Here is a 17,729-nt window from a genome sequence, read left to right on the forward strand (position 1 = left end):
TTTAGAAAATTTGTTAACTACTATTTATTAGTTATAATATGATAAACAAAATAGAGGATTTTGCCCCACCTCTTTTTTTGCCACATTAATTGGAGGACCATTATCTTCTAAAGGCATGTATTTCTTAAGCCCATTTCTTCATTTCACCTGTGAAAACAGTAGATTTTTTTTTCTAGTTTGTAATGAATAGTTAGTGAAATAAACACGGTATGGTACCTTATTATCCTGTTACCTTGTGACAGCATTTATAGGGTGTCTTTTATCAGATTGAAAGAAAAGATTTTGCTTCAAATAAAAAAGTATCATATGAAAGTGGAATTTCTGAGTAGAGTGCAGAACCGTAATTGTCAACAGATTGGATATGTTCAGGCTGTGTTCCCAGTGTTTAAGTCATGTGTGGGTGTGCCTGCATCTTTTCGGCAGTGAGCCTATCATTTGGCAGGACAGGTACATTGGCAACACTGTTCATTCTAAAAGTTAATGTCTCAAAAGCCTCAGCCAGATATCCAAGTAGAGGCCTGGTGACTTCGTGCCTCAAGTTTAAGTACATAAAAAAGATTCCCCCTGTAATGACTGTGTACTTGAACTTGATAATGCTGATAAAGATGATCTCTCTATCATGTAATCAGCTGCATTGAAAAAAATCTTCATACGTCCTAAAATTGATCGGTGTCTACATCATCCCATTGCCTGGGTTGTAGCGTGACAATCAGATGCTGCTGAATGAAGGCACAAATGTCAGAGCTAAAGGAGACCTCAAAGATCATAAAGTACAACTCCCTCATTTTCTTAAGCCTTTCTGTATCAGTGGGCAACGTCTGAAGTGCTCCGCATAGAGCTTGGCACCAGGAAGTTCTCAACCAATGTTCACTATTATTGTTACTACTTGAGGTCACATAGTTAGGTTTTGGCGGGACCAGGAGCAGAACCATAGTTCCAAGGTGCCATCCGCTGCTCACCCTGGCCCATTTTTCATCATGCATATCACCATCTTATGTAATCTAATGTATTTGTTGGTTTACTTGTTGTCTGTGTTCCGCCACAGAATATAAGCTCCATGAGAGTGGGGACTTTGTCACCTGGTTCAGTCTGCATCCAGAGCATGGCATATAGGAGGAGCTCAGTAAGTAGTTGTTGAATAAAATAATAAATAAATTTAGAGGCCTGCAGGTAAACATGTTGCAGATTTGAGAAGGGAAAGGAAAAAAAAACTAACGCTTATGGAACACCTGCTTTTTAAGATGATTTACATACATATGTTAGCTCATGCTCACAACAGCCTAGTGTAGAGGAAAGCACTGTTCTTCCCATGTAATGGTGAAGAATGTGGGGCGCAGAAGTTCTGGTAACTCAGATCTGTCTGACTTCAAAGCTCATGCTATTTTCACTACTACAATGCCTCCCAATTAGGTCAGATCTAAGAATTTTCGTGAAAAGTACCTTCATTCTAAATGTTGGATGGTCCCATGTTTATTTTTTCATAATTTTTCAAAAAAACTTTCCTTTAAATCTAATCCCTGAGGAAAAAAAGAAAAGCATGCTATCTACTAGAGCCCCTGCACACTATAGAAAGGCATCTAGGAATGGCAGACACAGTCCTTGGTTTGGTAGCAGGGGATGTGGAGCCTTAGGCCCCCCATTGACCACTAGAGGTGTGAGTCTTAGTTCCTCATCTGTAAAATGGTGCCATCAACAGCCGCCTGCCTACCAGACAGAATGGGTAAGGAAAAGATCGTGTATGTAGAACACCTAGCACTGAACTTCATTAAAGAAAGTGGCCATTAAATGTTAACCACATTATTATTGTTACTAATTCCGTTAGTGTTACCAGAACAGCAATCATAACGCATACTTTCCTCCAAAGGGAAATACTTACAACCTTGTGTCTTGTCTGTGATCCTATCTAGGGATGCAGTTAGGGAGCCTGGAGTCATCGGTTGATTCCACCTAAGTCTTTGCTTTAGCTGGGATCCAGATTTTCTGTTCCATATCCTTAGACTGCCAGCCAACTTCTGTCAGCCACCTCACCGAAGCCTGTGTTTGGTCAACGAAGGGAGCAGGGCTTGAGAGAGTGGATGGATTAGGTCAACCCAAAACCACTTTTGGAAAAATAACCTAATGGTAGTACCTTTTAATAGTTTTGTAATGCCTTTACGTTTTCTGGATGTTTTTCATGTGTATGAGAAAAATAATATATTTTGGGGAGGCAACTTGATCTGCTTTCTCACAGCTTTGGGACTTACTACATGTCCGTGGGGAAGTTACTTACCTTTGGGTGCCTCAGTATCTTCAACTGTGAAATGGAGCAATAACAGTTCACAACGCATAGCGTTCTCATTAAGATTCAGGAGCTAACATATGTAAAGTGCCTAGCACAGTAATTGACACATAGTAAGTGCTCAGTATTAGAAGCTATAATGGAACACATATTTTCTTTCTCATTTTACTTTTTAAGCGTTCTTGAGGAAATACCATTTATTAGAATGCAAAGTGTTTTCACATACTTTTTCACATATTCTAATTAATTCCCACCTGAGACTCAAAAGAAGAAACTTGATCAGGGCCATACAGCTACCGAGTGATAGAGCCTAAATGAAAGTCCAGCTTCTGCTTTCCAACCATCTGCTTTTCCTAGGAAAATGCCCTGCCCCCATATACCAGTTGACAGTCCTAGAGCTGGTGGTGGTGTCTTCTGGGAAATGTACAAGCTTCAGGGAATATGTACCTGCCTCTATCTAAAAGAACTTTTGATATTTAAAAGAAGTGGTATTGCTGCATTTTGTCTAGTATTTGGAATTGTTTAAAATAACACCAAAACGATTCTAGAAGTTTGATTCAACACAATTACATTCAACTTTATGGAAGAATGTAATTGAGTGAAACTTAGGACACTGAATCACTGACCACTGGGGTTTGTTTGTGTCCGTGCCTTTTTCCAGTTCACTTGGAGATCTTGACTTTGGAGGCCAGTACTCACCAGCAGTTCACGTTTCTATTATGTTTCACAGCTGAAATGTTACTCTAGGCCAGTAATTCTCATACTTTAATGGGCAGGAGAATCACCCTGAGGGCTCATGAAGGCACAGATTGCTGGCCTCATGCCAAAGTTTGAGTCAGTAAATTGAGAAGGGGTCCAATATTTTGCATTTTTTCCCATGTGGCGTTGATATGCTGGTCTAGGTACCACATTTTGAGAAGCAGTGCTCTGGACCAGAAGTTGATGAACTTCTGTAAATGACCAGATAGTAATTATTTTGGGCTTTGTGGGTCATACAGTCTCTGTCACAAGTACTCAACTCTGCCACTGTGGCTCAAAGCAGCCATAGATAATTATAAGCTGTGTTCCAATAAACCTTTATTTATGGGCATTGAAATCTGAATTTCATATGATTTCACATATTAAAAAATATTATTTTTCTTATCTCTTTTTAACCATTTAGAAACATAAAAAAATCATTTTTAGGTTATGGGCTGTACAAAAACAGGCAGCAGGCCAGATTTGGCCTTCGGGCTATCGTTTGCTGATCCCTGATGTGCAATTGTGATATGTTGGGGAATTTTCAAACTATTGTTTTAATTATAAAAGTAATGCAAGTGGATGGTTTAAAAAGTGGATGGTGAGAAGTATAGAAGAAGATAAAATGAATCAGGAAGTCTTCCTCCCCACCCCCAGCCCCGATCACATGCCCCGCAAATAACCACTGTTGATGAGTATCAATTTTCAGAAATTTTATAGGCATATACAAACTTATATAAATGTATAAATTATTTTTACATCAATGGGCTTTTTATACATATTGTTCAGCATGTGTTTTTTTCCTGACAATAGATGGTGGCTTCTTTACATATCAACACATAAAAATGATTTAGCTTCTTCTCCAATAGCTTCATAGTTTTCTGTTGCGTAGATATACCATAAAGATTTCCCCAGTCCCCCATTGAGGGGAATTTGTGTTATTTCCCTTTTTTTCTACTACAAAGTGAGGGTCCATCTTCGTATATCCATTATTGCATAATACCTGCAAGGTAAGGTCCTAGGAGATGAACTGCTGAGTCAAAGGATATGTGCATTTAAAATTTTGATAGATGTTTCTAAATTCCTGTTGTGGGTACTTTCGGATCCTGTGTTCATTTTGTTTCAGGGTTACACCCTACATTTCTGCTATTTAGTCTTTATCTGACTTGAGCATTCATCATAGTGAATTTTGGTATAATGCCTCCCTGCACGTGAACTTAACACAGAGTAGTAATCCTATCAAGGGCAAAAAGTGCAGCTGGCAATTTGTCCATGATTCTTGAAAGAAAAACAGCTTTAAAGAATATAAAGCCACCCAAACAGTGCCCTGAATCTAGGGTCATCCGCACATTTGCTGCATAAGGTACCACAACAGAAATTGCTCTTTTTGCAGACCTGGTACTTAGCAGATGCTTCTATATGTTTGTTTCCCGTTAGAGTGGAGTTTTCCATTGTCAAACATTTATGTAAACATAGTATTAGCTAATAAATATGCTGTGCTATTATTGTACTAGAACTCAGAATACCACTGCTTTCCTTTCTATTTGGGGCTTTTCCTTTTTTGAGCCAGTGAAGGATTAGGATAATGATTTAATAGACAACAAAGCAGCATCTTAACATGTAGCACTGTGTTAGGTTTTTTAACTTAAAATATGCCTATTTCTGCTCATAGGTTATCATAGAATTCTGTCTTCACCACTCAATCATATCTACTTACACAAGCAGTCAAGCAGTCAACAAAGAAGAAATTTCTTTTTCCGGAGACAAAGAGATATTTCACACAGTATAGTTTTGCCGGCCGCAGCTTCTCCAGCCCACCCAGTGCCTGAGGTACTGTATTGCCTATGATCTGCTGCTTTTTCCAGCCAAGATAAAGGTTAACTGCAGAAGCGATCAAATGTGTTTGCGCCTTTCATTTCTGAGCCTTTTGAATCCTAATTTTTAAAGTTGGTTTATGATTTAAAATTGTGATTTGAGAAGTTGTAACATCTGCAGTTCTATCACGTTAATTTTTTTTAACTAAACCTCTCATCTTACAGCTGCTTAGATTATTCAGAATTAGTTTCTACCATGAAATTTTCTATATTAAATTTCTAACATGAAGGTAAAATTACGTGTCTATAGTTTCTTAACTTTTTTAGAGAAATAAAAAATTGGCTGTCAAATTGGGATCATTCAAGAGAGATTACTTGAAACCCATACACTAGGTGTTTTTTCCTAAAGCCTGCTCTTATACTTTCCATAGGATTAGTGCTGCTGTTTTTGAATCCTCTTTTAGAATAATTAAATAAAACCTCTTGCCTCAGAGCATTCTTGATTTTTTTTTCAGAGATTACAATTCTGTGGAAAGAATCTATTTTCAAAATGCAGTATAAAGGAGGTGTGTGGGTCATGTAGGAAGAATGAGAACAGCTGAAAGAAGTATAGATTTCTCACAAAAATCACCTGCCTTCCCCCTTTTATGCATTTTTTTTTTAGCAGTAAACCCACATTAAGTATATTATACTCCCTGAAAGTGAGTGGCCCTTTTTTGTGGAAAGGGGCCAGTGAGACAGGCTACCAGAGCCCAGAAGTATATTCCTGGTATTTCCTTAGTGGGAAAGAAAAGGAAATGTCCAGAGAGATGAATGTATTGTTTTAGAAGTGTCAGTGACAACCCAGTAGCCCTTCTGCCTGTAATTGTAACCTGGCCACATCACAAAGCAGAGTGGAGACGAGAGCACAGTCTGCGGGGGAGACCGGGCGAGCTTTGGGCCCTGGTGGCAAAGCTGTAGGAGCAGGTGCTCATCCAGAGCTCAGCTGTGGTGCTTCGAGCAGTGGCATTACCTGTGTCAGGAAGGCCCCTCTGAACACAGGAATCAGTGACAGTCCTAAGCCCTGTGTGATACGCTTCACGAAGAGCAGACCCCTAACCTCAGCCCTTCCACAGTTGCTGTGATGTCAATTGAAATAGCGTTATCTCCCTCAGCTTCCTGTTCCCAACTGCCGTGTACCCTTCCTGGGTACTGTTCAACAATGCTTATGTGGCACTTTCCATAAATAGATTGTAAAGAGCTGAGCAAAACCTTGGGACTGAAAGAAGCTCTGTGTGTAAAATTGTATTTATTTTCTGAATGCTGCCCACAGGTTTAAGTAAGCAGTGGAGAATGTTCTGCAAGGGTGATCAGAGTTGAATGTTTTGAGTTTTGGGGGGGGTTTCTTTGTTTGTTTTTGACAAGTGATGGAAATGTTCTAGGTATTCTTTATGCACTTAAAAAAAAAGAAAGAAAGAAAAAGAAAAGAAAGCTGTTTGGTTTTGTTCTCTAGTCCCTTCTTAGTTTGGGTACAGTTGCGAAGTGTAAGAAAAGTGTCTACGTAATAGGCTTCAGAAGACTTGACAGTCAGCCTTTTACATATGTTCATTCGGAGAGGGTGTTGTGAGCTATCCTTTGCATAAATTTTATCTTTGTGTTACGAAGATGAAAGTGCTCTTAATTAGCCATTGGGCAATTTGGAAGCTTGGTGCTATTTTTTTCATCAATGGCAATAATGCTTCTTACGGGCTTGGGAGGAGGAAGAAAAGAAAACCACTGTTTGTTTTGACCAGAAGTCTACTTCAGACCAGTTTGACTCAAAGCACAGTAAGGTTAACAGACCATCCAGAAGCAGCACTAACAGGCAACGTTAAGTTCAAAAGGGCAGGGGAAGGAACTGGGGGCAGCCTGGAGGGTCTGTTGTGCTGGCTTCGGAGGTCGGTGCTCCGGCAGGAAGGGCAGAGCTCCATGAAGCAGGAGGCTGTGTCCGAAAAAATGATCCCATTGTCGTGTGCTGGGTTCTGATCTTCATTTTCAATCCTTTTTCCTCAAGCACATAAAGAAGCCAGACTATGTGACGACAGGCATTGTACCCGACTGGGGAGACAGCATAGAAGTTAAGAATGAAGATCAGATTCAAGGGCTTCGTCAGGCTTGTCAGCTGGCCCGTCATGTCCTCCTCCTGGCTGGGAAGAGTTTAAAGGTGGCGTCTCACCAAGCCTCAGAAGGGCTTACAGAAGGGGCAACAAACCTTCCTCTTTGCCTTCTTTCCATTTAACTCTTCTTTTGTATACATCTAATTTGTTAAAAACCAAGTAAAGCCTGGGATGGGGGAAAGGGATTTTATTATTTTATGTGTTTTTTTAAGAGGTAACTTAAAATCCAAATTCAGTTTTAAGTATCAGGATTCCAGAGATACTTTGGGCCCAGCCAGCCTGTCCAACTTGATCCAGGGCAGACAGTTCTGACTTCTGCCTCCTTATTCCTGCCTGTAGTTTCTGCTTTTATTCCCCACATTATTTCTGTGTGCCTGAAGAGAGTTGTTCTGCCTCATCCTTTGTTTCCTGTTTTCTTGCATTAGCTCTGCAAAGAAAGATTAGAGCAGATAACACAAAGCTATAGGTAATATAAAAATGTAACTATGGACAACTATCTTACTACAAGATTTAGTTCTTCCAGAATAATCTGAAACACCCTGCTTTATAGGAATCCTTAAATATATATATATATATATATATATATATATATATATATATATATATATATATAGGCCTGTAGTTTCCAAAAGGTGGGCAGAATTTAAGAAGTGAGTCCTCAGGAATGAAATCACTTAGGGTATCATTTGTGTAATAAAGTTGTTACAGCAACATAACTAAGCTTAATGTGAATATCAAATAACACAAAGAAATATTACAGAAATAGTTAATTTTTAATAAAAGATTTTGTTTTAGAATTTTATGACTTATGAGTTTATGGAGATATCTTCATGTACTCATAAAACTCAATTTTATTTTTGTTCTTTTTTAGTTTGAGAGAGGATTTTTTTAGTTCGAGTTTGAGAAAAAATACTCTCCAAAGTATTTTTTTAAAACAATGGATTTATTCAGGTATGAAAGAAATCAAGATTTGTGAAAACCAAATTTCTACGATAGGTATCAGACTGAATTTTTAAAATAATCATCCATAATCTCCCCACCATTGCTGCAAAGCCCATGTAAGATTTCTCTTAGATAAGAAGGTGTGGGATGACCTACTTTTCAAGCTTTGTCATCTAAACTGAAGATACTTTTGAGAATGTATTTATATGCTTCAGCTAGCCTGAGGCACTAACCATTGAAGAAGAGGAAGGAATTGCCCAGGAAGCTTTGTGAAGTGTTCAGGCCCAAAGGAGTCATGTCATTGAATGACTCACGGATAATTTAAAGGATCTTAGAGTTTAAAGTCTCCATTTCCTAATAGCCCATAACACCATCCTATGCCCAAACAGTTGTCCAAAAGGCACAATTAAAAATTTAATGTTAATCACCATTAATTAAACTGTTGTATCACAAGTTTATCACAGTAAATTTATATAATCTCATCAGAAAGTACTGTAGCTGTAGACATAGTCAATGAGTGCAGGAAATGACTTCAACGGTTGCTGCACAATTTCTTTATTTAATATTTTAGGTTGACATGACAACTGAAGAGATAGATGCTCTTGTCCATCAGGAAATCATCAGTCATGATGCTTATCCCTCACCTCTAGGCTACGGAGGTTTTCCAAAATCTGTTTGTACCTCTGTAAACAACGTGCTATGTCATGGTATTCCTGACAGGTATTCATTGCTTAATAACATATTGTTCCTTCAGAAACTAAAACATGAAACTAAGATCTATAACATATGTTGAAAGATACTAGTTTAATTGAAACCCACCTGTAAACTTTTGAAGCTGATTATGGTAAAACAAAAATTTTGAAGTATTTTGCCTCAACGGGACATAATTTAACTGTTTGTTAAAGCAGTGTGTAATCCACACAAGTCATGGTTCATGAAATATTTCTTTTACCTTCTTAAGTTTTAACCATATAAATGGTAAAAATCCAAATGTAGGCAAATATAAATTATCAACTGTTGTTTTGGGTCTTTGCAAAATTAAGGAAACTAATAAATACATTTTTTTAAAGACCGTTTTAAAGATTTTTAAACAATGGCAGTATGTTCCTATTTTGTATGTCTTGTAAAATTTGATGTGACTAATGTAACTTAAAGATTAGATATAGTTATTCCATTTATTCCTCTTCCACTCCAAATTATCATTGTGACTCACTGGGCGTGTGATAGTCTTAGGTATTTATTTTTACATTCCTTTTATTGAGATCTGTCTATCACCATTTTTATTCTGTTTATGTTTCAGTCGACCTCTTCAGGATGGAGATATTATCAACATTGATGTCACGGTGAGTAAATAATATAAAAAAATAGTCTTTGATCAACTTCAGAATTGCTGGTAGCAACAGGAAGAATTGTGGATTGAAAATGTGAACTGCACCAAGGGAAGTGCTGTTTACTTCCAGACCCAGACGCAAGCAGCTGGTTTCCTTTTTTGTCTTTAACTCTGTGTTTATTCCAAGTAAACCCAGGCCTGACTTGAATTTAGGGCTGGAATCAGATGCACTGAGATCAATGTTGGCCTAAGTGAAATGTCAACCCAATCCTGCTATGTGTCATGTTTTTGAGAAGGTGTAATTGTTATTGATCCACTGTGTAGTTAATGCAGAGCACCACAGCACTGGGCAGCTGCTGAAGCTAGATATGTATGAGATGAGCTAACGCGAAGAAAGCCAGCATTTTTCCTTCACTCTGCCAAGATTGATCTTCCTCTTCCTGCTGATTTTGAGTGGGGCCTGTCATTATCTTACTCTGTCATTAGGGGCTACATTGGCCTGTGTGTGTCAGTCTATTTGGACAGCAACTCTTTTGCTAGCAGTGTTCCTTAGATTTATTAAAATCCCTGAAGGTAACGTCGTGTTCCATTTCTGGTATAGAGGGTGTAGAGAGCCTTGAACTTGGAACATACAAACAGAGTGGTTTTCTCACTGAACCTAAGTTTTTACCAAATGGTTAACAGCCTTTCTTTTAAATAACAACCCAAAGTGATTTCACATGGAAACTTAGAATTGTACAAGCTCTAACCTTTACTAATTCCCTCAGCCTCTCACTATTCTCAGACTTGGATGATTTGTGCCTTGGCAGTTCATTTTACTAAAAAATTTTGTAGTGGTTCCTTTGGATTATGTAGATTGGAGATAAATTCTATACATCTGATGATTAATAAATTATTTTTAAATGAATAAATAAAATTTAATCATCTGATGAGAACTTGTTGAGACAGACAACATTCAAGGAGTATAGCTTCTATTAATGAGGAAATATTTTTAATAATAGTTATTTGTCTATCCAGACCATGAAGACAGGTAAGCGTGGGAATGAGGTAGAAATTGGCATCCAACCCTTGGGTTTGGTCAAATTTTTAGTTGTTTAAATTAACTCACCCTCTTGTCTTCCTATCAGTTTGTATGATAATATAGTCAGGGATTCTTTTATTGCTGATACTTTTTCATATATCATTTTGTCCTACTTAGAATACTTGAACATTTGCTCCACATAGATTCAGTTGGTTTATCTTTCCAACTCAGAATCATGTAGAGGGAGATATTTTATGAAGTATACCTGAAATAAAGTATTTTTCATGATATGCTTTTCTTTTGAATTGTAACTGATTTAGGGGTTTTACATTTATCATCTCACCTAATCACCCCCTAATAAAATATTGCTGCTTTGAATGAAACCAGCACACTCTTTCCTGCTGCTTCCAGTTCATCCAAAGAGAATATTCCATGCCTTTTCTGTTTTCCTGAAGACTTTTAATAAACAATTCCAATTTTAACATTCAAATATTTCACAGTTGCAAAACTAATAAAGCAAAGTGAAATATTTCAGGTGTCTAGAAATATGGAGGAGTCAGGAAGCATACAGGTAGGTATCTTAACAAATTATATTTCTTTTTCTTTACCCTTCCCCACAAATTATATTTCTTATGAGATCTTTTATTAAGTGAAAGACTCCATTATTAGATCCTTATACTTTATTAGAAAATACTCATTATGTGTTTTATAATTGTTTACATGTAGTATATACATCACAGGAAAACAGGCGTCTTTCCCCCTTGAAAGTTGAATGTTAAAAAATAGACAATGAGATATCCAGAGTAGTTGCTCAATAAATATGTGTTTAATAAATGAAGTACAAAACAAGAATACTTTGTGAACACAAATCCTAATTATAGATAACTGCCACAGACTTTCAAAAGTATCGTTATTTCCATATATATTGAGTTTTCTAAGTAGTCATTTTGAAAGCTAGCCAAAAGAATTATACAAAGGCAAATAAAGATTTTTAAAAATATTTTTACTTAAATAACAGTTATAAAACACTGAGTTATACATTAAAAATTTTTTTTAATGTTTAGTTTTGAGAGAGAGAAACACAGAGTGAAAGCAGGGGAGGGGCAGAGAGAGAGGGAGCACAGAATCTGAGGTAGGCTCCAGCCTCTGAGCTGTCAGCACAGAGTCCGATGAAGGCTGATGCAGGGCTCGAACTCACAAACCGCGAGATCATGACCTGAGCCAAAGTCAGAGGCTTGACGGACTGAGCCACCCAGGTGCCCCTATGCATTTTGTGAAGTGATTATTACTCTTGTATTGGCAACTGTTATATATTTGTGTATAAAATCAAACTTGTACTTTCTTGGATTGCAAATGGGAATAAATGTATAAAATTCTATTGCAAGGAGTTAAGGTCATTTGACATAGTAGAGAAAACATTTGATTAGAAGCCAATAACCCATCATATTAATCTGGATCTACCTCTCTATTCCACCACTAACCTGAGACAAGTTACTTGTGTATGCCTCAGTTTTCTAACTTAGAAACCGAAGACATAGTAAAGACTTTTCCTGCTTCCCTTATAGAGGATAGTATTTTTTAATGCAGAATAGTATACAGATTTAAGACATTAAATCAGTATTAAAACAGTCAGGAAGCTCAGATAAACATCTTTTTTATAAGTTTCTGCATTCTACTTCATGAGAAAGAGAAATGTGAAAAATAATTACATAGGTCAAATTTATGCAAAATAGCAAATGCCATGCTATGTCTAAGGATCAGCTTTCAACCAGTCTCCTCTACCTTCTCTGTTTATTATAGTGTTTGTTATTATTGATTTTTATAACAAATCTGGTATTTTTCAAGATCCTATGGGGCCTTCTGAATCATTGACAACTGATAAAATTGTTTTTCTGTAATTTTATCCTTAAGTCTATTTTGTTATGGTTTAATCCTTTAAAACCCATGTATAGTGTTTTCTGTTAACATTCTGCTATCTGGAACATTTGATTAAGGTTTCACTTCCAGATAGGACTTTTCCATAGCATATTTCATTCTCATATCAAGCCACTTCAATTCTTAGAACTAAATTCTCCTATGTCTAATACTGACAAGTCTATTTTATTTCTTCTTATCTATCACTTCCAAGTATAGAAATGGTAAATAAAAGATCATATATCTCCATGACACTGAAGAAACTTCTCACTAGGTTAAATACTTCTGGGTTCTTTAGACCTATTATAGTAATTATGGGTCAGTGTCTTTGGTCAGTAAATTATGCATATGTAGTTTTGTCTTCTCAGAAACAAAATGAGGTATCAAAACATTTTAATAGCATTGCTAATCATAATGCTATTGAAATAGCCCTACCATTACATATTTATTTTTAAATTTTGTAATATTGTTGTATGGCTTCTTTTTTTTTAATTTCTGTGAGGCTTTAGCATGTCCCTTTTTTTTTTTTTTTTTTTTGGTAGGGAAACTTGAGAGTAATTCTGGAAGGGTGAAATATATGAATCTACTAAATGCATAGATGAGCACAATATATACTTTAATGAGTACATTTACAAACGAGAACATATTTTAAAATGTTTGCCTGTGTTTAGGTCTATTACAATGGCTACCATGGAGATACCTCTGAAACATTTTTGGTGGGCAATGTGGACGAATGTGGTAAAAAGTTAGTGGAGGTTGCCAGGAGGTGTAGAGACGAAGCAATTGCAGCTTGCAGAGCGGGGGCTCCCTTCTCTGTAATTGGAAACACAATCAGGTAAGCCTTACACTGACAAGTAAAGGGAGGGTTGGCAAATGGTACAAAGGTTATTGGTGGCTTGGTATAAAGTTGATGACATGTTTTATGATTCAGAACCATCATTTCAGTCTGATATCAGTATGTGGACTGCCAAGCTGCAGTGTTGTTCCCTGGGTTTAAAAAAAAAAAAAAAAGAAAGATTTTAAAACAGTGAATTATACTCAGGTCAGCGGGAAACTTATAAGAGCAGCAAGCAATATTTATACGACTGCTTTAGTTTTAGCTCGACATATTAGTCTGTAGTGTTCCTTTACTCAAAATCATACCAAATATGGAAAAAAGTACCTAAGGGGGTAAACATCCCAACTCTTGGGTAACGAAACAGGAGAAAAGGTAAATTTTATAAAGGAATGAGGTGAAACATATTCTTGTGATACAAAGGTAAAAAGCATTAGCTCGAGCAAGCCTTACCTTTCAGATCAGTGGATTAGCAAACAGGCTAAAAGGGTAAGCTAATGTCCTTTTCTCGTCCGGTTCAGTTTTCCTGTACACCATTGTTTATTTTCCAAACGGTATTCTATGCATGCTTTGTGAGTATATGTGTATTTTCTGAATTCAAGACTTTTCCCTATAATCTGTTACCTACGTTTAGATCTTTTTTCCCCCATAACTGTTTTGAAGTAGACATACGGAATATGTGTTTTCATCTAAAAGTAATACATTTTGTTAAAGATGATCACATCAGTACCTTTTAAAGCACTGTTCTCATTAATATGAACCATTGAACACTTCCCGTTTGTCTAAAGGATGGAAGGCGTAGTCACCTTGAAAAGATGCTGCCTTTTTTCTTCGTAAGCCCTCAAATACTTTAAGAAAAAAGGCAATAAAATATCAGTTAAATGTATTTATGGCTTTAAAAATATTGTAACAATGTCTGAATCAAACTTTAGTAAAATCTCTTTGGGTTATATCTGAGAAGCCTTTATTGAAGACTTTGAGCAAAATTGTGTTTTTGACAGTTTTAAATTATAGGCTAACTAGCCTGGGAAAAAAGGATAGTGTCTCTCTGTTCTTTCATAGGAAATGTTGAATCAGACCCCTACTGGGAAAAGAAATTTAATGCATATCTCACTATCTTACTGTCCATGAATATAATAGAAATGAATTCAAAATGCAGTTTTATTTTTGCAAATGGGATGAGTCGATAGATGTATCTCATATTTTTGAACACCTAGGGTTCAACAAATTTACTGGTGGTGCTCTTGCATTTTAACAAAATTTATTCTTCAGTAGAAGGGGGCAGAGAACACTAGATTCTTATTCAAGCATTCTATCGAGCTCTGCATTCATGGCTGTGTCTAAAGGGCATGTCAGCCTTTGATTCTCTCTGAGAGGTAATTATCCTTTTCCTGTCACGGAACAACAAATGATAGCTAACTACAGAGGCACATTTGCAGTAGTCACATTCATCAACTGCAGAAAAAAAATTCAATTTAATTGTGCAACACAGCTGCACATGGGCTTTTGAGCATTTCTGTTGTTCTCCCTGTCTCGCTATTCCTCCCTCCAGATCTATTTTTTAAACTTTTTTTCTGGTTATTTTTTCCCCTTTTTGTCTCTTCTTCCATTTTTACTCTCTGTACTTTCTTGTTAAAGTAATTTTCCTTTGTGGCTCTCATTCTTTTTTCCCCATTGAAGGCTATGAATGTAGAAAATTATCACAATTACTCATATAATTGAGCCTCTTTGTAGCAAGTGCAACTCCAGTAGCCTTTCTCCATCATGAAAATGGTTTCATTATAGGGTTTTTCATATTCTCTGACACCATCTACACAGAGGAACAGGCGTGCAGATGAGATGTGCTAGGAACAGGCTAGATCAGTAAGGTCACAGTAGGAATAATTAGCTCTGCTATGGAAAGAGCATCTAGGCCTTTTACTGCTACATAAATGTACTGTCCGTGGCTTTTAGTCACAAAAAAACTTACTAACAAATGGAGCTCCCGCCTACTACTTTGAAAAAAAGATTTGTATCAACACTACAATTTTCCATCATTAAGACTAATAACACAGAGCCTAGTATACATCAAGGGGAATAAAAAGAAAAATCTCACATTCAAGTGGCGGCTGGGTGCTGACCTTTGTTCCCTTTTTTTGTGTACGACTTAACTCTTTACAAAAAAGAGCCACACGCCACACCAACATGCAGGTGAACTCCAGCTAGTACTCGCAAAGCGTAGCATTCAGTCGGAAAATCTGATAAATCTCCATGCAGGATAATGCATTTCATTACATATTCACTACATTAATTCTAGCTACATAAAAAGAAGAAGAAGAAGAGGAAGAGTAGAATTGAAAGTGACATTGGATTTTAGCTATCTGGACGCAAAGGTCAGTTTTCGCAGAGGATGAATTTGCATGTACAAGCTCCTTTGAAAACCAGATCAGTCTCAACAACTACACTTACAAAAACTACGTGAAAAATAATAGACAATGAACTTTTTACTTTTACCCTGATACATTTCGTTGTTTAGATGGTTTGTGTCTGCCACTGGGGACTAACAAATGTTTGTTCTGGCGTGTTAAGGCAGTGTTTCTGGACCTCTATTATTTCGCCTTTTCTTATTCAGGCAAGATCTCAAGGGAGTAAATAAACAATCTCCACCTTTAAGCCAAAAGTACTTGGAATCATTACAGACCGAAGGTTTACAAGCATCTTTCAACCAGCCTTACTTATTTTAAGATATTTACCATCTTTTGCACAAATTCCTTCTCCTGATACACCATGAAAAGAACATGCAAGCATCTTTTATGAGTAGTACGTCACCAAAAACCGAGTGGTCTTTATGGGAAATTTTGAAATTCTCTGAAGCCTGTAAGGATGGGATGATATCTCTGGAGAAGCACTGGCTAAAATAGTTTAATGAAAAGAGTTCTCTCTGTGCCCTTGTGCTTCATGAGGGATGGCTAGTGATGTTTGGGCTACAGTGTTACCATACTCCCTGCACCTCCATTTGCTTTAAATTTTTTCTAAATCCGTGTATTTGTAATTATCTCTAGATGATATGATCCATGCGTATGAGAATACTGTGAATGTGTAGATTCACGCATCCCAAATATGTGACAGTTCAATCAAAAATAATTTAAACTTACAGTTGTAAATGTCATGATGAAAGTATCAATAAATGGTTTTTAATGTTTAATTCATAAGTATATGTTTTGATATTAATTTAGAAGAATATAAAGCAGATTTTTAAAAATAATCTCTTTCTATTAGATTATGCACATTTAAACAATAAGTGGCTCAGGCAAAATAAGTCATTTTAATGTCATCCGTGATGGATTTTTCTTGACAGCTACTGTAAATTACAATTACACTGCTTCCCTCTGCACACGAAAGTAAGCACTGCAATAAATTATCTTTTATTTCAATCCATCATGTCTGCTTTTCGGAAACAGAAAACCTCAAATAAAAGTTCGGCACTATTGTAAGAAAAATACAGTAATTTGTGATCCAGCTTGAGACATAAACGTGTACCGCTCTTTTGGAAAACGGTTGTTGGCTTTCAAAAATATTACTAATTGTACTTAAACATTACTTGTCATTAGAGGGAATCCTTGGACTTGTGCATTCCTCCATTCAAAGCTTACTGCTTAAAATAAAAATCTGGAAAGACTGAAGTAAAATTCTGTAACTTGGACGATCAGGTGCCATTTAATCAGAGATACGACTGTTTGGAAATTGGTGCTGTTTGTAGGATTCACGTAGAAATGGTGATAAAACTATCTCCGTGTGCATTTTACTTCTTTAGAAGAGAATGCACTTAAATATAGTACTCCTCTGCCCTCTTGGCGAATGTATCCTTAGTCATAAAATGTAGCTGAAATGTATTAAGAGTTTTAATTTCTCCAGACAATACTTCAATTGAGGAAAACTACCTCATGAAAGGGAATTAAACTGAAGAAAACAGTCACAAGATGAAATTCCTTAAGAGAGATTTCTCTTTCAACTATAAACTGTAACTGAAACATGAACTATGATAATAGTATAATTTGAAAGTAAGTTCATAGACTATGTTTATACACTTCCTTCTTCCTTTCCCCTCTTCTCTCACCCCAAATAGTCCCTATGAAGGACTTCAAGTCATAAACGTGCTCAGGCTCATAGGTAAACGTACTGCCTGAGAGGATTTTTAGTTAGGGAAAATCAGAACAAAACAGCTAATGCCAGGAGAATTCTTTTCAGTAGATTTCAGCAGAAAGAAGGCAGATCTCATGAGTGGAATGTCCAGGACAAGAAGACCCTTGTGCTCAGAAATGGTCAAGGCCCTGTAATGGCTGGTGTTGGGGCGCAACGGAGGCATTTCTTGGGCACCCCTGCCCGTCCAGCTGTTTCCATTTTCCTCAACACACCAGTTAAGAAAAGCACACATGCTCCACCTTCCCATGCCGCAGTCAGGGTTACCACTACTTGCTTTCCTGTTAGAGCGGGACCTGCTATTACAGGTCCCTTGGATTATCTCCATGAAATTAGATTTGGACCCTAGAATCAGGTAGATAATCTTGTGTTTCCCATATATTCCAAAGTAGTAGAAGGAGCATTATTTTAAGTAGTAATTAGGGACATTAAGGAGATTTAATGGCATTTAGTCCCAGTAAGTATGTGTTGAAAAGCTCACTACAAATCCAAAAGGAAAATACCCTGAAAAAGCAGATAGAAGTATATACTTAGCTTCTGGGA

The 17,729-nt window shown here is 36.8% G+C and overlaps 1 protein-coding gene across 1 annotated transcript in view; it reads left to right on the top strand.

Annotated features, from left to right (window-relative positions):
• METAP1D (methionyl aminopeptidase type 1D, mitochondrial) overlaps positions 1 to 17,729 on the top strand; it is an 88,752-nt gene that overhangs the window by 65,969 nt on the left and 5,054 nt on the right. Inside the window, exons 2-6 of the mRNA XM_042949133.1 lie at positions 4,689 to 4,846; positions 6,863 to 7,012; positions 8,479 to 8,627; positions 9,208 to 9,250; positions 12,844 to 13,007. Coding sequence (XP_042805067.1) covers positions 4,689 to 4,846; positions 6,863 to 7,012; positions 8,479 to 8,627; positions 9,208 to 9,250; positions 12,844 to 13,007 — 664 coding nt within the window. The remainder of the gene's footprint in view (positions 1 to 4,688; positions 4,847 to 6,862; positions 7,013 to 8,478; positions 8,628 to 9,207; positions 9,251 to 12,843; positions 13,008 to 17,729) is intronic.

Source organism: Panthera leo, chromosome C1 (genome assembly GCF_018350215.1).
Source record: "Panthera leo isolate Ple1 chromosome C1, P.leo_Ple1_pat1.1, whole genome shotgun sequence".
NCBI lineage: Eukaryota > Metazoa > Chordata > Mammalia > Carnivora > Felidae > Panthera > Panthera leo.